The sequence below is a fragment of the Hippocampus zosterae genome, chromosome 12 (assembly GCF_025434085.1).
Source record: "Hippocampus zosterae strain Florida chromosome 12, ASM2543408v3, whole genome shotgun sequence".
In the NCBI taxonomy this organism is placed as follows: Eukaryota; Metazoa; Chordata; class Actinopteri; order Syngnathiformes; family Syngnathidae; genus Hippocampus; species Hippocampus zosterae.
Window position 1 is genome coordinate 4,787,280 of NC_067462.1, and position 22,463 is coordinate 4,809,742.

Below are 22,463 nucleotides of genomic sequence, written 5' to 3' on the forward strand. Positions count from 1 at the left end.
ATGTGGTATGGACTCTTAATAAGGTCATAATTATAATAAATGTTAATTAGTGTTTAAAAAAAAGTGAGTTTATGTGCGTGTGAGAGAGAGAGACAGAGAGAGAGAGAGAGAGAGAGAGGGAGGGAGAGATCGAGAATATGGAAATATAGTATGAGTTTTTAAATAGTATTGAATTTTTTATTCGAATATAGAACCTTTCGAACTGAGGCAGACGTGCAGAGGTGCAATCCGGTATGAGAATCCATTTCCTGTTCACGCTTTACTGTTATAGTGTGAGAACTGAACAATCCCCGCAGGCAGCGCCGCTTTCACCTCTTGTGGAGACTTACCCGGAAAATTTGATGCTTACAAAAGTGGGCGTTGAAAGAGAGGAGCAAACTTCATCAACCGAGCCCATTAATATTGGTGTTCAAAGAAGAGACTCTCAACTATTTTGTTTGGCTGGCAGTAAATTTACGAGGAAAGTAAGTACGGTAATTTTTTTTAAACCTTACTCGATGCATTTAGCCTCGATGTTGTTGAATGTTAGAAACGTCTGCATTCGTATAAGAGTGAAGCATTCGTATTGCACTGTTGATGAGCTACTTGTCAAACCTGTTTTATTTTTGGCCACGTACTATGTTCGTTATGTCACACATTTATGGGAAATGAAGGATGCAACCATCACAGCTTGAACTGTTAGATGCCGTACAACCCTGTTAATCAGGAACTGAATTATTATTATTATTATTTTCCATTGTGGTATATGGTGTTTGCTGCTTCGCTGGTCTTCAAAAAACACTCGGTGATCGGTGGCTGTTTCCCGACGAATGAGCACTTCAGGGACCACGGCTGATTGGGAAAAGATTTTATTCTACCGATGTCAGAGTGGAATCGATCCGGGCTCCTGTGAGTCTCCGATTTTTATCAGGCCGCCCCGAAGAAACACATTCATGAGATTATATAGAGACAATATGATAATGAGAGGCGGGGAGGTACGCCTCCCATGCAAATCCCGAACAAAGAAAGTAACATGTCATCTGTCCCGGTGTGGCCGGAGGAGACCAAAGGTTATGAGAACCAACTGCAAAAACATGTCCCGTGGAGGGGGCCCCATATGTAGTGGGGGCCGAGGGCACTTGAGAGCCTTCAGGGACTTTTATGAGGAAGTGGAGGCAATAAAAACCCTTGGGGGGCTGTTAATTAACCAAAGGGAAATTAGGGCCCAGACATCACAACACACTCTTTGTTCCAAGTACAAGCAGATGTTCAGGACAGAGACTAGTGTCAATGGTTCTCACAGCAAGATGAAATTCATCAACAATGTTCTACTACTACTTCTAGCGGAATAATTCCTTAACAGTGATGGACGGCAACAGCCACAATACCTTATTATAGGATTGCACACATTGCTGAAACTGAATTCTCCCTGACCCGCAAATATAGAATAGAATCGTGTCACTGACGCCAGGTGGACATTCTAAGGCCACCTACAGGAATAGAGAGGGAATTCCAAATTACACTTCATTCCCCCCTTCCGGGACAAAGTAGTAGTCCCGGAAACGGTCTAACAAAAGATAACATCGGTAAAGGTCCAACCATCTTTCCCCAATCAAATTTTATATATGTTCACGTCTACAATTTGGCCTAAAATCTTCAGCCTAAACCACGCTCAAGGCATGCTACTTAAGGTTATTTTAACTAGGAAAGCTCAAACTATTTAGTTAGCCAATTGCTCCCTGACAACAATCTGAGGCCTCTCAGGTACCACAAGCAGAGAAAATTGAAGTCCGCATAATTCAAACGACGATACCACCCCCCTTAGGTAATACCCTTACAACGGTGACAAATTGCAAAGTAATGAATTTGGTGTGGCCCGTTAGAAGCCCCAAAAAGCTGCCGGCCCCTCCTCAAGAAAAAACCTCGCCAGTCTAATGACAAGGAAAAAGAGGAAGGCCCTTTCTACCATTCCCAGTGGTTCCCTTCACCCGGTGTCAACCAGGTGTAAGGAGCCCTGGCACATTACAATCCACAAAACAGTATGAGCTCACCAAACAGTGAAATTGTACCGTTACATGATCAGCCGGCCAGCAGGTAACAAAATGAGGTAAAAATGCTGGAATAAACAATGAGGTATATAGTAATGAGATATCAAAACATGCTATCAAAACAAGCCCCCGAAATGACGCCCCCCTTCTTCATGTGTAAGTGCGTGCCGAGGCAGAGTCCATTCCCCGAATCTTCAGCGATGGAACGTGCTGGGTATCACTGCCCAGGGCCTGCTGTCCATACAAAGTCCTTATGTCCAGGTCACTGTCCATAGAGTCCCTTGCACAGCCCCGGTCAGCATCCAGAGGTTCTGGAACGAATAAGAACTCCTGCCAGTATCGCGTGATGACAATGGCACTCAACGCAAAACACATGCAACTTTTGACACAATAACGATGGTAAACTGGTCGCGGGCCGGACAACGACATATGGTGGATCACATTCCAGTAGGATCATGCAACACATCACACAAACAAGAAAATAAAAACCCAAGGAAGTGGCGCTACGCCGATGTTCCCACTCCTTCATCCCCTAACTTTGGGTTTTCATTTTCGTGTATAGCTCTATTTTTTGTATTTTTCTGATATCAATTCTCCTCTCACATGCACTCCCCTTATCATTTTATTATGTTCAATCCGAGTACCTGTCAGTCACTATCATTTCACCAGAGTAAGTCGGCTCAGTCTTACGGTCGATCGGGAGCAGCGGCATCTGGGTCTGGTCCCTTGGCACTACCACGCCTATCCACCGTAATATCATGGCCTTTGCGCCAGTCATTATCACAGTGCAAAAACAAAGCACCACACATAGTGATATCCCGAGCGCCCCCAACGCCTGCGCCACTATCGTCCCTATAGGTCCCAGTCTATCCTGTATCCAGCTGGTTGCTGACCAACCAGCTCCCTCAGACGGCCCAAAAGAATCTCGAATGACTTTAAGCGCGTCGATGATACTGGTAATGTTGTCGGTGTTATCAGGGATCAAAGTGTAACAGGCGTCATCCGTCAAGTTTAGGGCTATGCACAACCCCCCTTGCCTCGCCAAGATATAATCCAAAGCCATGTCATGTTTAAGCAGGGTCAACCGATGGCTCTTCTGGGTAAGTGATAACTGTCGGAAACCCTTGATCGTCTCATTCGCAAATCCCTGGAGGGTATACGTAATATTATCAATGTGATCGGCCAAAAATGTCACTCCATACCAGGGAAAGATCCCAAGGCCCCATTTTTCTCCCAAGCTAATTCTCCAATGGTACGCCTTGATCGAATGCACCATCAGTTGATACCACATGTTTCTTCCTGCTCATTCATCCACCTCCGGTAATGCCAAAGCATCGAACCCATAAGCCTTCCAAACAGCTTCCCGTCTTGCCATAGCATGCAAATTGGTTCGCACCTCCGCCGGGGACCAGTCCGAGTCCGCAAACGCTTCGTGGACAGGTCCTGGAACGTCAGGCGTCGGCTTTACCGCCTCCGCCGTTGCCTTGCGCGTCCCCGACGCGGCCAGCTGCGTTTCAATGTTGTCGCCACTCGTTGTCATGGATACACTGTCAATTTTGATTGTGTCTGCCTTCTCCGTCTTAACATATTCAGTGACTGGGCTGTCTGGTTGTTCGTCATCAATTTCTTTTTTCTCCGTCAATGTCACGAAAGTAACACTGTCTACCGTAGTTTGGTCGCCCATGCGTTCTGCCTTTCCCACTCCCATTTTGAAACAGGTACACGTATAGTTTCCGAAATCACTCATGCCAATTTTGTCAGAAATAGAGCGCAATCTCCTAACACCTCAAATCGCCTATATGTATTTAGTAACAGTACATTGTCCCCATATGTTCGCTGGGCCAGGGCAAGGGTGTTACCGGTGTTGTCTTCCCATTTGGCTGTGTGTCTGCACAGGGACCTTCCTGCCCTTGCGCAACTACATGGCAGTATGACAGCACTTCCCAACACTCCCTCAACATTGCTCGATGTAACGCTGCGACCGGACTCTGTGGCGGACTGGGCGTCCGTCACTGGGTCCTGTTGGGTGACCGTGTCCCTTGGGGACACCATCTCCGGTGGTAGTTGGCTCGGTGTCGCTGTGTTGGGGAGAGCCACCTGTATCTGGGGAGGGCGCGTTGTCGAGATTGACATTGTCGAACTGTTGGCTTCCTCGATCGTCGACTGTGCCGCCCCCGATGTCCTCAGGAACAGATACAGCAGACACGTTATCCACCACAGTTCTCTCATGGGGCCATTAGGAGTCGGGATATAACCCGTGGGGGTGGCTACCCCTCTTCTCACATTGTTTTTCAAACAGATTGCACATTTTCCAATTACCTGGTCGATTTGTTCGAGCAAATATGGCGCCCAAAACCCATATTCTGCGGTTATTTTTCTCTTTACCTCCCCCCTTGACACATGGGCCAACCCATGTGTCTCTTGGATTAATAGTCCCAGCAAATCCGGCGGCGCCACTACCAGCCCTTCGTGATTTCTCCACAGTCCCGTAGGGTCTTGACTCGCCCCCCTTTGCTCCCAAAGGTGTTTGTCCATCGGGTTAACGGCTGCCTGCATTAAGATTACATCTCTGAGTGTGACCCTGTCTTCGAGATCGACCTCATGCGTAACCAACAAAGCTTTCCCTTTCTGGCTGCCTTTCGTGACAGCCCTGGCTGCTTCGTCCGCCACTCTATTTCCCTGCGTGACTCTGGATGCATCGGACTTGTGGGCAGCACATTTTGCAATGGCTATTTCTCTAGGTTTCATCATGGCCACCAGCAGCTTCATTATCTGCGTATGATGCTGGATGGGGGAACCGTCAGTCTTCTTGAACCCCCGATTCCTCCACACAGCACCGAACAGGTGGCACACGCTATGCGCATATGCCGAATCTGTGTAGACTGTCACTCTTTTCCCTTCTGCGAGCAGGCATGCTTCTGTTAACCCCACCAGTTCAGCAAGTTGGGCCGAGGCCGGTTGTGGCACCACTTCGGCTTTGATCGTTACGAACTCAGGTCATCACCATCTGAGTTTTTGATATAAGCTTCTGATACGTTGGTTCGAGCTTACCTTGAATTGCAGATGAAAAAAAAAAAAAAAAAACCCATGCCTCCCGAATTGGAGTCTTCAATTTAGTAGCCGACAGGACTGGACGTCCATCAATTTCATGCCGATACAAACCAGTCTCATCCCTGGCCACCCGGTTAGTTCTTCTCCTCCGGGATACCCTCTCTTGGTCTGAAATAAGGTTGTTAGTTTGGAAAACATACAATTTCCCATTTTTGATTCCACTTCCGTCACTAAAGATCAAGTCGTCTTCTGCAGTCTCTTTAGTCATCTAGTCTGCTTTGTCATTTCCTGCTTTTATGTGGGAAAAATCCTTCTAATATGTGTCCTGCATTTAATAACTACCTCTTTTGGTTTTAGCAGAGCCTCTCTAAGTTTTTGTTTCTTTGTTTTTTCCTTCACTATGTTGAATCGATGTTCCTGTGGCAGTTTTTTAAAAAATTTTATTTTAACCATTTGCCTCATGCTGCCGCATATCTGATGCATGCTGAATGTTTTTGTTCAATTGGGTCCAATTGCATGCTGACGTATGTCAAAATTCATCAAAATTAGTCTTTTACTTCCCTGTTGTTCATGTTCCCCTCTCTTTTCTGAAAAAGAACTACAGAAACAGAACCTTCTTTTTCAGAAACATCTAAGTAATCAGCTAGACCAGGCTGCACAAAAGAAACCGGCATCGCTGTACCTTCTGATGTGTTCAGTCTCCCCAAAAATATAAAGGCAGTGCGCATTGTAATTTTCACATGCGATAGTTTGAAACCGCAAAAAGCCAAACGTCAAAGGAGCCACCACGTGGCATCCAAACAGCAAATCTTAGATGATGCATCGATAAGAACATTACCATGCCGAATATGTACCACGCCATCCGTAGGTCGGAAAGAGTAGATTAGGTGTTTAAGCACTTGAATAAAAATTCCAAAAGACAAAATCGAATACGTGGGGCAACCGAGTGTGGTAAAATTTAACTCCAAGGTGAGAGAATGAGAAAATTCCCTATACGATTCTGAAAGTGATATATGGAAAAAACCTTAGCTAAATCGATTACAAAAAAGGTGTACGACTGAGAATTTTTGGATATTTGAGTAGACGGCAAAAGTATGAGCGGCGCGGCCATGTCAGGCCTAGATACCAGTCAATGAGATGAGATCCTCTGACAGGTCCACTCTGGCTGCCACACCCTTCAGGACCTACAATAATTGAGGAGGAGGGAACATTAAATAAATTGCCTTGTGTTTCACCCAACCAGGCCATGCGATAAATTTCAATCTCTAGATTGTCAAAAGCATTGTGCAGTGGGAAGGACCGATCAGTGGATGGTAAGGTCATATGGAGGAAGTCTAAGGAGACCAAAGCCGATACCGTTGGAAGACAGAGTTCAGTGGTGGGTCATCGGCTGACTTTAGCAACAGTCAGCCTTGCATCAGGCAGGCATTGGGAGCAAGTGTGGTCCAGCATGTCCAAGTTCATGACAGTCTTTCAGTGAGGCCAGCAGTGATCCCTATTGTTGGGGATTCAGGTACCCATGGAGCAGATGGGTATTGTCCATGTGGGGGTGCCGTATCCTGTCATTGTTGTTGGTTTTGCGGAGGAGGAGTCAGAGCTTGTTGATCATAGCCTGATTGATGAACAGGTGGGTGCCGGCGGCGCGGGCATTTCCTTGTCCAATGATTCACATCACCACAAATGAAACAGCCAGCTTGGCTCCCGTGACTTCCTCGTCCACGCCCACCTTCCCGTCTCAGACCTCCCCCCAGCCATGCGTCTCGGCCCTGCCTTGTGGGCAGGCCGTAATGTTGAGGTGTGGCTTGGAGCTGCGGTGTGGGTGTGATCAGCCGCGGTGGAGCCTGTTGAGAGACACTGATTGACATTTGATTAGATCTCCCAAGTTTCTCTTTTTTGCATGCGTTACTGGAGGCTCTCTTAGCCTCTTGTACTTGTGAATTCAAAAAGTCGTTTTGTAGCTTGGATGTTTTCTCAGTCTCTTCCTCGGCTCTCATTCGAGATTGTTGCACATAATATAGGAAATGAGTTCGCCAATTCACGTCATCTGAAGTGGGGAGAGTGGGAGAGTTAGTCATCATTTTCTGCACATCAGACGGACAACCCCCCAGCACTGCTTGCCTGAACAAAGCCTGATTCACTGGATGACTATGGGGTCCTGTCCTGTGACAGTCACCCAAGCATCCATACAATTAACCAAATAAGTCATTGGGTGTACCTCAGATAGCAATTCAAACGCCAATTGTTGTGAAGGACCCAATGTTGTTGGACAAATGGAACTCAGCGCGTCTGATTGTCTATCATTCAACCTAGTCAATTTGCAAGAGGCTATTCCCTCTAATAGGTCCATAATCTCTTTGGGTAAATACTTACTCTTAAGCCAGTCTATTGCCCACAACTGTATGTCATAGTCAATTTTGGGCAAATCCAGCAATATTTGCCTCGTCAATTCAGTCTCCTTAGTTACAAAAGTGGTCGCATCCCAAACACTCATGCTTTCATTATCCTGTTTTTAATTTGCATACATTTTTCTACTTTTACCAATTGATTATGAACCACCCTGGGCTGATCAGGGGGAAGCTCGGCACACAAGGGATTCGGGTGGGGGCCAGTAAAATGGCTAGTATGTGTTATCCCCCTTCCTGTAGGTTTGTGCTTACAAACCTGCCTGTGGAGCCTACACAATGATTAAAGTGCCCCTCTGTTAAGACGTTTATAATTTCTTTTTTTTTTTTTTTTTTTTTTTTTTTTTTTTTTTTTTTTTAATTCACTCAATCTCTTTAACCCTCACAACAGTGTCTGCGATTATGATGAATAGAGACACATTTTCATGCGTCTGGTGAGCTCAGGTCTCTCTACCTGCAGATTGACCATCCGCTCCAATTTCTTCTGCCTTGTCTATGTACAAGTGACCACTCGGCGCTTGTAGTGCGGTCATAATTTTAGCGCTCGTCACCTCATGCGGTGAAGGAGGCATCCTCGCTGCCTTGTTTATCATAACTTTGTCGAGTTACTTTGGTTATATATATTTTTTCTTTTTCCAATGTCAAAGGCAGTGGTCAAACTACCCATTAAATGCAATATACAGAAGAACCTCTACTTGTCAACTTGACCCTCTCTTTTCCCCTCGCATATCAACCACATCATATTATCATCTTAGAAACATCCACCGGCTCCGCTCTTTTCTCACTCCTCACATTCAAAGCCATCCATAACCTAGCCCCTCCATACCTACCTGACCTCATCCACATTCCTACACTTGTCCGCTCTTTTCGTTCCTACTCCTCTCTCCTTCTCTCTGCCTCCCCTGCTCGTCTCGTCACCATGGGAAACAGAGCCTTCAGTCGATCTGCTCCCCGCTGACCGTAATACAGACTCATTAACACATTTTAAATTCCGCCTCAAAACACATCTGTTTGGACAAGCCTATTCACTCGTACCATAAAGCCATTATTCTTTCTGTTGTTGTATTTTTCTTATTTTATTTGATGTTGATCTTAACATTGTATTCGTGATTTTGACTGCTTGTTGTAAGGTGTCCTTGAGTTCATAGAAAGACCCCCACAAATAAAATGTATTATTATTATTATAATATTATTATAGCTCAAATTGAATCCACTTAGTTTTTTCTTTTTGTATTTCAAACTATTGTCTTATTCTTACAATTTATTCTTAAGACCTTGTTTTCTCGCTTTACTTACCCCTCTGCGCAGTGCATTCGCCCTTTTCTCTCTCTGCGCAATGCATTCGCCTTCCTTTCTTTCCTACTTACCACCAGACGCTATTTTAACGGTTTTCTTGCCTTCAGGCGTTCCGTCCGCACTATTTCTGTACCCGCACTCAACTTATGTTGGAGATGACACCTTGTTTGAAAAACAATTGTTCACAAGTTTATGATGATCAGTCTGTAGTCAATCCGCTATGCAATCCCTGTTCTCAGGTTTTTTATGTAAACAGAAAATCAGAAGTATTGAGGAGAGCCCCAGAGAGCAATATCAATAATTGGTTTTTAATTTTATCATTCTGTCTTTAATTTAAATTAACAAGTCGGGCTTTTCTGCAACTCCAATTTCTCATTGCTCCCAGAGGGTCTAGGGGGCGCCAGCTGACCCTCGTATTATTTATGAGGGGCCACAATCTTTCGTGAGATGCATACATGCACATCTATATTAGTATCGTTAGGTAGCATTCCCGTACTTCTTGTTTCTTGTTAGACAGCTGTGGCACATTCATTCTCCTGGGTTCCAGTTACCTCAGGACCTCCACAGTTGGTCATGCATTCTTTTGCTCCTTCAGCATGCCGTCCCCCATCATCCTGTCACATTTTCTCGCTACCAGCAAGGTCGGCCCCAAAATGGGCACAACTCCGGCCCCACGCCCCGCCCCCACGTCACCCACACGGGGAGTGCCTAGCCTTGAAACACGGTGGGCAGGTACAGGTTGGCCAGTCCCCGTCCCGTCCCCGAAGCCAGATTCCCCTCCCCGAGCGGGCACCGCAGGCGGGCACGCGCCCCAGAGCACCGAGAAACACACTATCCTATCCATTCCACTCGTTTCTTCTACAAGCACGCTCACTCACTCGCGCTCAAGCGCACACACACTTACTCACGATCGCGCACACGCGCACACACGCACACACGCACGCTCACTTACACACACCCATGGGTACCCTCACACACACACACACATACACCCATACACAGGGATCCCACACGTCTCTGCACGCACAGACACTCACAAACAAAGAAGACAGAGACTCACAAAGAAAGAAAACAGACACTCACAAACAAGGAAGACAGAGCAGGATTCGAATCCATTCCACGTTTTGCTGTTTGCCAACTGCGGCTATGCAGTTTGTTGTTTAACAGTGCAGATATGCACTGACAAATACGCACGTCTTACTTAACTTTCGTTTCGTTTCGTTTCTAATAGCGCTTTATATTTCCCCCTTTATTTTCTGCAGAATTTAACTTAAGTGTGCACACAAAATACTTTTTTTCCCCAGGTATACCACTCCTTGCATTCCAGAGGCCTCATTGCCACGTTTTCCCTTTTTCACACAGAGGGATTTTCTCTACACACACAAGCCGTCCAGCACCTATTTCCCAAACGCGGTCTGTACAGGCTCAAATTTATCAAACTTTGACAGATGTGTATGCTGTTATGACACGTCCCCATAGAGGAATCGAACCGCAAGCAGATCGTATCAGCTCAATCAATATTCAAAAACCGCCAGTCCTTCGTTTTACCTGGGGGCCTCTTACACCAGCATTTAAATTGACAAGCCTTATAACTCACATACACCTCTAATTCGATCAGTGCCCAAACGACGTGGCTTCGCGCGCATCATTCTCTTCGGCCCACATGTCTGTGGCTGGCCGTCTATTTCTTCGGCCCACATTCCGTGGCTGGCCGTCTATTTCTTCGGCCCACATTCCGTGGCTGGCCGTCTATTTCTTCGGCCCACATTCCGTGGCTGGCCGTCTCTCACACTTCACGGTACGGATGCCAAGGTTGCGCTCGTTCCTATTAGCCAAACGCGGTCGACGCAACCTCCCTTTTGCGCTGGACTTTGGCAGAGACTAGGCTCCCACCGGACATCTCCGTGTGGGTTCACCCATCTCTTGTCGCAGCATAGTTCAATCGTACCCGTGTTTCCGCCACAATCACACAGCTAAAATTTCGATCCTCCGCGGGACCACTGAAACGACTAATTTCCACGTCCACGTTTTATGGGACTTCCTACTATTTTCTTCTCGTTTATCATTCACACCAGACATGTCACGCATACAATTCCCAAAACGTTTTGTTACTGTTCCCTTTTTATTTATTGTTTTTTATTTATTTTTCCTGTTTTTATTTATTGTTTTTTATTTATTTTCCTGTTTTTATTTTTACTTTTCTTTCGCTGTCTCTATTTGGGGCCACTCCCCCTTCAATAGTCGCATTATGACGGCTTTTGACTAGGAGAGACAACTTTCCCTGGAGCCCGCCGTGGCCCCATCAGATCCGTTTAACTGTCCTCCGTGCGGGGGACAACGCTCCCTCCCCCCCTTTCCAAGAGCGAGCATGCTGCGGCGACTTTGAGTGCAAGCAACTCACCTCACAACAGGTCGTCGGCTGGCCGCTGGATGCTCGCGGAGGGAGCGGACGGGACGGTCCCCTGGAGAACACGAATCCTGTTCGTGACGCCAAAAATGTGGTATATGGTGTTTGCTGCTTCGCTGGTCTTCAAAAAACACTCGGTGATCGGTGGCTGTTTCCCGACGAATGAGCACTTCAGGGACCACGGCTGATTGGGAAAAGATTTTATTCTACCGATGTCAGAGTGGAATCGATCCGGGCTCCTGTGAGTCTCCGATTTTTATCAGGCCGCCCCGAAGAAACACATTCATGAGATTATATAGAGACAATATGATAATGAGAGGCGGGGAGGTACGCCTCCCATGCAAATCCCGAACAAAGAAAGTAACATGTCATCTGTCCCGGTGTGGCCGGAGGAGACCAAAGGTTATGAGAACCAACTGCAAAAACATGTCCCGTGGAGGGGGCCCCATATGTAGTGGGGGCCGAGGGCACTTGAGAGCCTTCAGGGACTTTTATGAGGAAGTGGAGGCAATAAAAACCCTTGGGGGGCTGTTAATTAACCAAAGGGAAATTAGGGCCCAGACATCACAACACACTCTTTGTTCCAAGTACAAGCAGATGTTCAGGACAGAGACTAGTGTCAATGGTTCTCACAGCAAGATGAAATTCATCAACAATGTTCTACTACTACTTCTAGCGGAATAATTCCTTAACAGTGATGGACGGCAACAGCCACAATACCTTATTATAGGATTGCACACATTGCTGAAACTGAATTCTCCCTGACCCGCAAATATAGAATAGAATCGTGTCACTGACGCCAGGTGGACATTCTAAGGCCACCTACAGGAATAGAGAGGGAATTCCAAATTACACTTCACCATCCATCCATTTTCCGATCTCTTATCCTCAAAAGGCTCGTGGGGTGTGCTTGAGCCTATCCCAGCTGTCTTCGGACAGTACGCGGGGGACACCCTGAAACGGTTGCTAGTATTATTATTATTATTTTTTAATCACTCGCCTGAGAAAGTAAGAAAAAAATGTCTTTCTACTTGAGTGATACATCATTCTGACTATCCTCAACCTAGCAATGGAAGGAAGGAAATCCCATGCTTTTTCAAGTTGGAGCTCAGACGTAGCAAATACAAAGTGAAGAACAGAGGCCCTAGCATTGAACTCTGTGGAACCCAATATGATAGAGCTGATAGAATTTTGTGGTCTATGGTATTAAACTCTGCAGTTTGTACTATTTGCTCTTCCAGGGAGATGTTCCTGTACATCCTGGGCCTGCTGCTCCTGTGGTTTGCCCACAGGTGGTTCAAAGAATCCAAACGTGTGTCAAACAAGGGCGATAAACATGTTTACATCACCGGCTGCGATACTGGCTTTGGGCACCTACTGGCCAAGCATCTGGATGCGCTGGGCTTCCGTGTGATCGCTGGCTGTTACACCGAGAAGGGCGAAAATGAGCTGAAGAAGGCCTCTTCTGACAGATTGACGACTCTTCATTTGGATGTCAGTGACTCTGTTAGTGTTGGACAAGCCAGGGCTCTCATCAAAACTCTTGTAGGGGAGAAAGGTAAATACTGCAGGCCTCACCCTGAGGTACACCCGCAGAGTGAAGGAAGAAGTGTATCAAAAATCAATTCATTCTTATTTTAGGTGTGTCCGGTTCTCTGTCTAACTAGACTAGGTAGGTGTACATGAGAATGACTCGAAGATGAATATGTCCTGCTCTCTACATGTTTTCAGGACTGTGGGCCGTTGTGAACAATGCGGGCATCTCTGTACCAGGAGCCCCCACAGACTGGCTCACCGTTGAGGACTACAAGGGCTTGCTGGCCGTCAATCTGGTGGGAGTAATTGACGTGACCCTGAGTGTCCTCCCTCTCATCAAGAAGGCTCGAGGCAGGGTGGTGAATGTGTCCAGTGTGTTCGGAAGGATCAGCCTGTTCGGCGGTCCGTACGGCGTGTCCAAATACGGTGTGGAGGCCTTCAATGATTCCCTACGGTGAGAGCTAATTCAACAGCTAGCATGTTGTTCCTCTTGCAGAGATATGAATCTCATCATGTCATCGAACTTTAGTGTGAACTTGGCACCATTTGGAGTCAAAGTGTTGTGCATCGAGCCTGGCTGCTTCAAAACAAACGTCACCGACCCGCAGATCTGGGCCAAAAGCGTAAAGGAGATCTGGGATAGATTGCCACGGGATGTAAAAGATGACTACGGACCAGACTATCTGGACAATGGTGAGTTCTTTGCGCTTAAGGTGTTTGGAAACTGTGCTTAGTAAGTGTGCATGGTAGGATCTGCCCCCCGTCCCCCCAAAAAAGTCATAGCATTCCAACTGAATTGTAGCTGCTCTGTGTGTGCTCTCCATTGTAGCCCTCCAAGCCGTCAATGCACGACTTAAACTCCTATCGGATAGCGACCTGATGAAGGTGGTCGGCTGCATGGAGCACTCCATCGCCGCCGTTTATCCTCGTACGCGCTATTCGCCCGGATGGGATGCCAAGCTCATCTGGCTGCCTCTGTCCTACATGCCCTCTTTTGTCACTGATGCCCTCTTCCTCAAATTCATTCCCAAGATAAAAGCATCTGTGTACTAAGATCCCTAAGATCCAATAGGGATCGTTCTTTGGTGTTGCCATAGTCATCGTACTTAGAAATGTTGATATCATATTATCTTGTTTCATTGGTGTTTGGTGACAGTGAATTTGTATAGCGGTTTTTCCAAATTTGGGACCCTCGTGGTGGGTTTGGGGCTTCCCAAAACTCTATTTATGGCATCTTTACTTTGTTTGGGAGACCCTGGAATATGCATGGACCCATTTAATTATCTGCTTTCCTGCCCAGAGCATTAAAAGCATCCACCCGACCGCCAGAGGTTAACAAATACAACACTACATGCAACAAAGTGAAACTAGGAGGCTTCGGAAAGGCGCCGGTACTACTGCAACGAAACAGGTTTTGCGGTCAACTACAAACAAGGCAGATATTTTTTCTACTACAGTACTCCCTTGCACTACCGTGTGTCATTTCTGCACAGGAGGACGGAGATGTGCTTGATAATGTGAGAGGAAAGTGGAATTGTAGTCAAAGACAATAGCCTAGTGAAACACGTTTACATTTATGTGGTACAAATTCTCAAAGCCATCATTTTATTCATTTGTAAATTATATTCAGTTAAAATGTGGATACTTGTAAAAATTGATTTTGATTCTGCCTTCTATATATAAATAGTATTTCTACAAGAGGGCAGCTAATTCATTTTGGTCCAATCCTGCATAATATTCATTTGTATTCCACTGCGCTCACAAAATATATAAAAATCACACTGACGCAATTTTCCATCTGAACACATAACCTTTCGACTGTGAGGCAGACGCGCATACTGCTAGAACAGCAGCGGGGTTAAGCGCATTTATTTACTGTATTCATTACAGTATCAGAAAAATTCCAGTAGGGGTCGCCACTTCCACTGTATTTTGCAGACTTACCCGGAAAACAGTATGTAAATTCACAAATGTAGGAAGAAAACGCTCATTAGCAAGTTTGCTTTTCTACCCTCACCTAATGTCACTCATTTAATCTGTTTCTTCATTCAGTGGAGCTCGCCTCTACCTTTTTGTGAGCCTCTGACGGGAAATTTGCACGTGAGTTCCAAAAGCCCCAATGGGAATGTTTACGTTCAGTTGAATTTTAATTGTGCTCACGGTTTTTACTAATCGCGGTGCTGTTAAGGTTTATTGACTGAGCACGTAATATCTGAATTTGTAAACGAGTGAAGCAAAGTTGGTGCTGTTAAGGTCTATTGACTGAGCACGTAATATCTGAATTTATAAACGAGTGAAGCAAAAGTTTATTGTATTATGGTGATTTCTTTATCAACTTGTAGAATTAGTTTTTGTTTCATTTTAATGATAAGCCACATTTATAGTTTTCCTCAGCGGGACATACCAGACGTGTGGCCATGAGTTCACATTGAATAGATCTAGATTAGCGAACTAGTTATGACTATTACAGCACCTCTTAAAACAGAAGGGTTAACGCTGACTTATATGTCATGCGATTCTCCTGTTAGAAAGTCCAAATTGTTTGCAACCTTGTTTACAATGTCAATTTAGTTTACAAAATGTATTTTTTTTTTCAATTTCAAGTTGACATATCCTATTCTGTTAATGTCCTTGAACGTGCCTCAAATGTTGTGCTTTGGTTGATTGGGAAGGGGGGTGGTTGCAATGTTCACAAGCTCCCCCTTCTTTTTCTTTTTTTGTTTGTTTAACTTTTATTATGTCATTTCAAATATTTGATTAGAAACGTTTTGCGGCACACCTTGAAACAAAAATGTCATAAAAATATGCATGTATGTATACTGAAATAATGGCTTGTGTTGGGAATGGAAGGAATGTAATTTTTTTTCTACTTTCTTCTCTATACTCAATGTCACCAGCATTCATGGTTGAGCAAAGATAACTTGTGGTAAATAAATAATTTGGGGACAGGTTAAGTCGAATTGGATAATTTATTGCAGATCTGTTAATATCTCATTACACAGAGCGACATGTTGCTGTACATCGTGGCCCTGCTGGCCCTGTGGTTTGTCTACAGATGGTTCAAGGAGTCCAAACATCTGGCAAACAGGGGGGATAAACATGTCTACATTACTGGCTGTGATACTGGCTTTGGGCATCTCCTGGCCAAGCACTTGGATAAGCGGGGCTTCAGGGTGATCGCAGGTTGCTACACCAACAAGGGCGAAGATGAGCTGAAGAAAGCCTCCTCTGACCGACTGACCACTCTTCATTTGGACGTCACTGACTCTGCCAGTGTTGCGCAAGCCACTGCGCTCATTGATGCTCTTGTTGGCCAGAAAGGTAAGATATCTGTGCATATTCTCATTCATTCAGGTCATTTCATTCTCAGAGCATTGACTCACCGCAAGTGCACTGTTCTGGTTGTCTTAGAAGAAGTGAGGACAGCATTTGCCTGGGTGTGGAAACCCAACTATCTACACTCCCACATTGGAGGCGTATTTCCAACTACGAATGAAACCCAAAAGAGTGATATCATTTGTTGTTTGGGGCGTGCTAACCTGGATTATGAATACTTGGCATTCCAAACCAACACACAGACTGGTGCTGACCTAACCAGCCCTGTGCATGAACTGATTAAGCCTGCTTGAATGAGAGGCAAAACGCAGAAAAGTAAACAACTGTAGTGTCAGACCTGGGTCTGTTTTACAGACGGTTATTTGTGGTGGTGTAAATTTGCACCTGGTGTGTGTTTGTGAGTAGTAATTTATAAATTAAAATTTATAAATATTTCAAGTCGTCTTTCACCATTGAAAAGAATGAAATTGACATTGATTTGTTCCAGCCTCCCAAAGAAACACAACTTTTTTTTTCAGGGCTTTGGGCTGTTGTGAACAATGCGGGAATCTCAGTGCCAGTGGCCCCCTCAGACTGGCTAACGGTTGAGGACTACAAGAGGATGCTGGATGTCAATCTGGTGGGCATGATCGACGTGACCCTTAGTGTCCTCCCTCTCATCAAGAAGGCTTGCGGCAGGGTGGTGAATGTGGCCAGCGCATTCGGTAGGATCTGCCCCTTCGGCGGTCCGTACTGCGTGTCCAAATACGGCGTGGAGGCCTTCAACGATAGCCTCCGGTGAGTACTAACCCGGCATCTGAAGTGTCTCATCTCATCTAATCTCATCATCTCTGCTTAATGTCTGTTTCAGTTTGAATTTGGCACCATTTGGAGTCAAGGTTTTGTGCATCGAACCCGGCTTCTTCAGGACAAACGTCACAGACCCACAGATCATTAAAGAAAATGGGAAAAGGCTCTGGGATAGATTGCCTCAGGATGTGAAGGATGACTATGGCGAAAACTATGTGGAGCGTGGTGAGTGCTTTGAGTCTTGTCAGAGAAATTATATATATATACTATATGCGGGTATGTCCGTTTGCTAAATATTTGTATTTTCTTATTCACTTATTCACACATTAATTTTTTATTTACAAAATAAACCTATCAACAAAATTATTTTAATGACACCATTGAATGCAGTTCATTTTAACTAACCAATTTAGGGCAAAAAAATTTGATCAATGTAAAAATGCATGCAATTAATATGTAGGTCCGGTATCATTTCAGTTTACAAAATATTTGTGTGTAAAATGGCTAAAGAAAGTCGGCCATTTTGAAAGTTAGGCAGTCATCCTGATCAAGTGCGTTGTTTGAATGAATTAAAGTTCCATACCAATCTAATCAAATCTTAGCATCAGGACAGGGTCTACAGGTTTTTGTCTACCCGACAATCTCACTCATCAAGTTAGTCTACAAAGAGACACGTGACTGACTTTAATATAAACGAAAGTTACACTGTTAAAACAGAGTGGTGACTGCTCTGGTGTGTGCCCTCCATTCCAGCGCTTCAAACCCTCGTGGCCAAATGTCAACTCCTGACAGACGACGACCTGATGAAGGTGATCTACTGCATGGAGCACGCCGTGACCGCCGTCCACCCTCGCACCCGTTACTCGCCCGGATGGGACGCCAAGTTCATCTGGCTGCCTCTGTCCTACATGCCCTCTTTTGTCACCGACAGCTTGGTCCTTAAATTCAGCCCCAAGATTAATGTGTCTATGTTCTAAGATTCAATGGGAGACTTTTCATGTGGTGTTACCAGGTGCTACTGTTTGAATACTTCATCGTTACTATAAGTGATCAAATTCCACAAGTTTATTCAGGTGTTTGGTGTACATTGTTTCCATAATTCTGCATCAATAACTACTGTTAGTTTAGGATGGACATTTGATATATGTAGTATTTTTCACAGAAAGGTATCACAAAACACAGTCATAAAATACAGAATCCCAACAAATTTCAGATAAGTTTCTATGGTGTATCACTATTACATTTGAGTCCCTTGCTTGTCAAAAGTCCAACAGAAAAAGGAAGCAGGTGTCTGACAAGTTTTTTCCCCCTCAACTACAAAGAGCAAATAATACTTGAGCTCTGAGTAATTATTGATAGATGGCCAAGCTTTCGAAGTTTACTTCCTATTCCCTAATGTCATAAGTATGACTAATTGGCTGGCCATGTGTCATCACGTTTACTGGATTCCAAATGATCCTTTGACGGATGAGTCACACGCTCCTTAGTTTCAGATAATTCTTAATATCAACTCAACTAATAATACGGCAATCCATTATTGATTAATTATTTTTCACTTGAGCAGGAGACAGGCTTATGACTTGACTTGAATCAATACCATAACTGAATCGTGGGTGTCTGTGTAGACGCCACAGTTTTGTCGTAATGTTTCTGGTTAAAATCTTACCAACACAGCGAGTTCCAAAGAGTTCTGTGTATCAGTCAACCTCGCAAAATCTGGAGATGGAATCCACTCCGTTCCTAGCATCCTGCGCACACAGAGAACTCCTGTGAGAAAACACTATTGGGCACGAAGTTACGGCGTCCACTTCATATATATAAAATAATTGGAATATTAAAAAAACATTGCATATCAGATAGATTCACAATCTGTAATCCACGTTGCAGCCCGGAATATTAAAAAAGCAACGCGCGCAGCCACGCCTGCTGACCAAGGAGTAAACAGGCAGCAAGACGTGTAGAGCGGAAAAAGAAAACACCTTGTCAAGGTACAGCAGCCGCAACGAAACAGATTGTGTACCACTCAGTCTCCCATCCGAGTTCAGCCAAGTTTAGAATTTTAAGGTTAGAACGACTGTATATACTGGAAACGTTTTTTTTCCCCCACAACTGCCATTGTTGCATACAAGTAACCCAACTTTGACATACTAGTAAGACGACTCCTAGGGAGGTAAAACTGCATTTGTTGAAGTATGCGTTACTATGGTACTCGTGAAGCTCTTGTATAGGAAGTAGAATTTTATAAGTCGGACATTTACTTTCAACGTTGTAATACAGCACTTTAGCCACACGAGGGTGCTGTTACTCTCCGAATACGGTATCGTACAGCAGTGTGATGTGTTTGGATGGAATGCCTTGTAAATAAGAAAAACTGGAAACAATTTTGTTTATCGATTAAAAATGTGATCGATATTTATTTTAATGATAATAGACACGACGTCCATTTTACCAGCAACTGAAATTTACTGGATTTGTTTCGGAGTTGACGTGCTGCTAAAGCCCGAGGCGGTTACACTTGATGTCCCTTATCTAATATGCAGTTCTACTCGACCCATGGAGTTAATTAATTCCCCCTGCATCTTGTTCTCATCATGTTTGTGGTTGTTTTTGAAAAGAAGTCGTTGGAAAACCTCCACTAAATTTAATGACACGGAGGCCTTGGGTTTGATGTCTGTGATGTACACCGTAGCGGTTTAAAAAAAATTGCATTGCTGGCTTAGTTGCAATTAAACTGATGCAGTTTGATGATGTAGTTAAAGAGCAAAAAGGACAAAGTGCTCTTTCACACTTTCAAATATTTACCTACCATAAAAGGTACTGGGAGTCACGTGGTTACTTTTATTTCCATTCTCATTTGACCCTGTAGGGAGATGTTTGTGTACATCGTCGCCGTGCTGGCCCTGTGGTTTGTCCACAGGTGGTTCAAGGAGTTGAAACGCGTGGCAAACAAGGGAGACAAACATGTCTACATCACCGGCTGCGATAGCGGCTTCGGGCATCTCCTGGCCACACATTTGGATAAGCTGGGCTTCTGCGTGATCGCCGGCTGTTATACCGAGAAGGGCGAAGATGAGCTAAAGAAGGCCTCCTCTGACCGACTGACTACTCTTCATGTGGACGTCACTAACTCTGCCAGTGTTGCACAAGCCGCTGCTCTCATTGACGGTCTTGTCGGGCAGAAAGGTAAGATATCGTGAGGCCACATCATTAGGTACGCATGGAGAGGGAAGTCAGTACACAATGTTGCATTTATCAAGGTGATAAAGCTGATTTTGGCTTTACACTGTTGGAGATACAGGCGGTTTTCAATGTCCATTATACTGATTGGTTGCAGTTATGTAAATTTGTGAGTTGTTTCTATAGTTGGGATTTGTTTTCAGGACTGTGGGCCGTGGTCAACAACGCAGGCGTCGGTTTGCCGTCGGCCCCCTCAGACTGGCTCACGATTGAAGACTTCAGGAGCATGCTGGACGTCAATCTGATGGGCGTGATCGACGTGACCCTGAGCGTCCTTCCTCTCATCAAGAAGGCTCGAGGCAGGGTGGTGAATGTGGCCAGCGTGTTCGGGAGGCTCAGCCCATTCGGCGGCCCGTACTGCGTGTCCAAATACGGCGTGGAGGCCTTCAACGACAGCTTGCGGTAAGAGCTAACTTAGCAGCAAAGCGTCTCGTCCCTCCCACTGCGAGTGCCGCCTTCATCTCAATTTCATCCCGACTTCAGTTTGAACTTGGCGCCATTTGGAGTCAAGGTTTTGTGCATCGAGCCCGGCTTCTTCAGGACAAACATCACCAACACGGAAGCGCTGGAAAATAACCTGACGAAACTTTGGGACCGATTGCCTCAGGATGTCAAAGATGACTACGGGCCAGACTTTTTGGAGTGTTGTGAGTTTTTTTAGCCTTGAAACTATGCAATTGTGGTAGAAACATAAGACGGTTCTCTGGACTGTTTCAAGCTACATTTTGGAAATCCGTTACCGCTGCTCTGTGCATTTATGTCATTCAGAGTTTCAGTATTAACACAGTAAAGCTAAATTCCTGGCGGACTACTCAAGGGCGATTTTTCTGTGTCTGCTTTCCGCTTCAGCATTTAAAGAGATATCGCAAAAATTCAAAGTGCTGACCGACAGCAACCTGATGAAGGTGGTCGGCTGCATGGAGCACGCCGTGGCCGCCGTCCACCCGCGCACCCGCTACTCGCCCGGATGGGACGCCAAGTTCATCTGGCTGCCTCTGTCCTACATGCCCACCCTCGTCACCGACAGCATCTTCCTCAAAAACAGCCCCAGGATTAAAGCGTCCGTGCTGTAGAATACAATGTGAGTCCTTTCCATGTGGCATTGCCACTTTTATTTGAATACTTAAGCATTGTTATACGTATATATTATGAGTCAAACTCAAGCCAGCGGTGAAAATAATCTTGACGGCCATGCATATGAACGGCTGACATAATCGTGTCTGGTAGCAGTTAGTCGCAATATTGTGTCCTTAAATTCAAAGCAAATGCAATAATATCACTTATGTAAGCGCAGACAGCTGACCTCTCATCCAGAGTCTGGATCTTGGGCTGCTTTGCACGAGATTAATATTCAACTGTTGTTATTGGACTTTGGCCTGACGAGACTTGGGACTCGCGAAGGGGAGGGCCACGTATGTGCCCGGCGACCATTTCAGCTCAATGTATTGTATATCCGAAGCATTTCAAGTCTATATTTTTTTGCAGTGCTGCATAGATAAGTCGTTTTAAAACTTTTTTGACCACTAAGTTTGTCCCGACTGAATCGTGTCTTTGCACAAGTGTGCACACACCCGTTTATAGCATTCAAACTCATGTTAAATGGGAGTCAGCACACACATGCCACTATATTTGAGTATATATATATATACATAGATGTTCTAGTAGGCTTTTTTGTCTTATTTTTGCTTTCTCAAAGAAGTCTTTGTTTCATGCTAAAACTGAGTGTGGCATCAAACTGTTGGGAATTCCTTTCATCCTGACCACAGCCTCGGTTCCAGCTTCCAGATTTGTCCTAAATGCATTTCAGATGATCCAAAAGGCTTTTCAACATTATTTTTTTGTTTTCACAAATAAGCCTGAAGGTTTTGTTCTCACACAGACTACTATTTTTAACTTTTCATAATCCCTTCCATCTTGACTGCAGCTTCGGTTGCAGTGAATTTACCCTAAATACATTTCAGATGTTCCAGCAGCAGGTTTTTTTTCCGGACTTTTTTTGTGCTTTTTAGCAGAAGCCTCTAGGCTCTATGGTGTTTTTTTTTTTTTTTTTGTGCTGAACAGTGAACCATTTGTTTCAGAAATGTCGTTTTAGAATTGCAGTATGAAATTTTCAACCTTGCTTTCATTGGCCCATAACACATTTTCCCTAAGAGGTTTTGAAAAAAATTCATCTTGGTCTCAATTTTATGTACATTTAAAAAAATAAATTAAAAAAAAAAATCGGCCCTTGGACTGGGTTGTAAACTTTTTATATCCATTGTCTGGAGCATGCACAATGTATATCAAGAAAACAAATAAACGTTTTTGTTATAAGTGGACATTGAACCGTGTTTATTGCCTGCTTGGCGTGATGCCGTGAAGTTCATTTTAGGTTGGGATCCT

At 44.7% G+C, this 22,463-nt stretch overlaps 2 protein-coding genes across 7 annotated transcripts; both read left to right on the top strand.

The window, feature by feature from the left end:
- Positions 1-283: 283 nt before the first annotated feature.
- On the top strand, positions 284-18,786 carry LOC127612171 (retinol dehydrogenase 7-like). Of its 5 annotated transcripts, none has more exons than XR_007965618.1 (6): positions 284-464; positions 12,425-12,741; positions 12,915-13,173; positions 13,249-13,412; positions 13,549-14,907; positions 14,973-15,673. XR_007965618.1 is itself a non-coding variant. In XM_052083121.1 (5 exons), the coding sequence occupies exons 2-5, from the start codon at positions 12,429-12,431 to the stop codon at positions 13,770-13,772; spliced, it is 960 nt and encodes a 319-aa protein (XP_051939081.1). In that variant the 5' UTR covers positions 284-464; positions 12,425-12,428; the 3' UTR covers positions 13,773-15,673. The 5 variants fall into 5 exon arrangements, 2 of the variants coding, with proteins under 2 accessions (XP_051939081.1, XP_051939082.1); XR_007965617.1 differs by lacking the exons at positions 13,249-13,412; positions 13,549-14,907; positions 14,973-15,673 and adding exons at positions 16,906-17,069; positions 17,598-18,613; positions 18,732-18,786 and having other exon boundaries at positions 294-464; XR_007965616.1 differs by lacking the exons at positions 284-464; positions 12,425-12,741; positions 12,915-13,173; positions 13,249-13,412; positions 14,973-15,673 and adding exons at positions 15,722-16,040; positions 16,574-16,832; positions 16,906-17,069; positions 17,598-18,613; positions 18,732-18,786 and having other exon boundaries at positions 13,782-14,819.
- LOC127612170 (retinol dehydrogenase 7-like) lies at positions 18,785-22,399 on the top strand. 2 transcript variants are annotated; one of them, XM_052083119.1, is made up of 5 exons: positions 18,785-18,832; positions 19,711-20,027; positions 20,225-20,483; positions 20,565-20,728; positions 20,931-22,399. In XM_052083119.1, the coding sequence occupies exons 2-5, from the start codon at positions 19,715-19,717 to the stop codon at positions 21,152-21,154; spliced, it is 960 nt and encodes a 319-aa protein (XP_051939079.1). In that variant the 5' UTR covers positions 18,785-18,832; positions 19,711-19,714; the 3' UTR covers positions 21,155-22,399. The 2 variants fall into 2 exon arrangements, with proteins under 2 accessions (XP_051939079.1, XP_051939080.1); XM_052083120.1 differs by having other exon boundaries at positions 18,796-19,014.
- Positions 22,400-22,463: the final 64 nt, after the last annotated feature.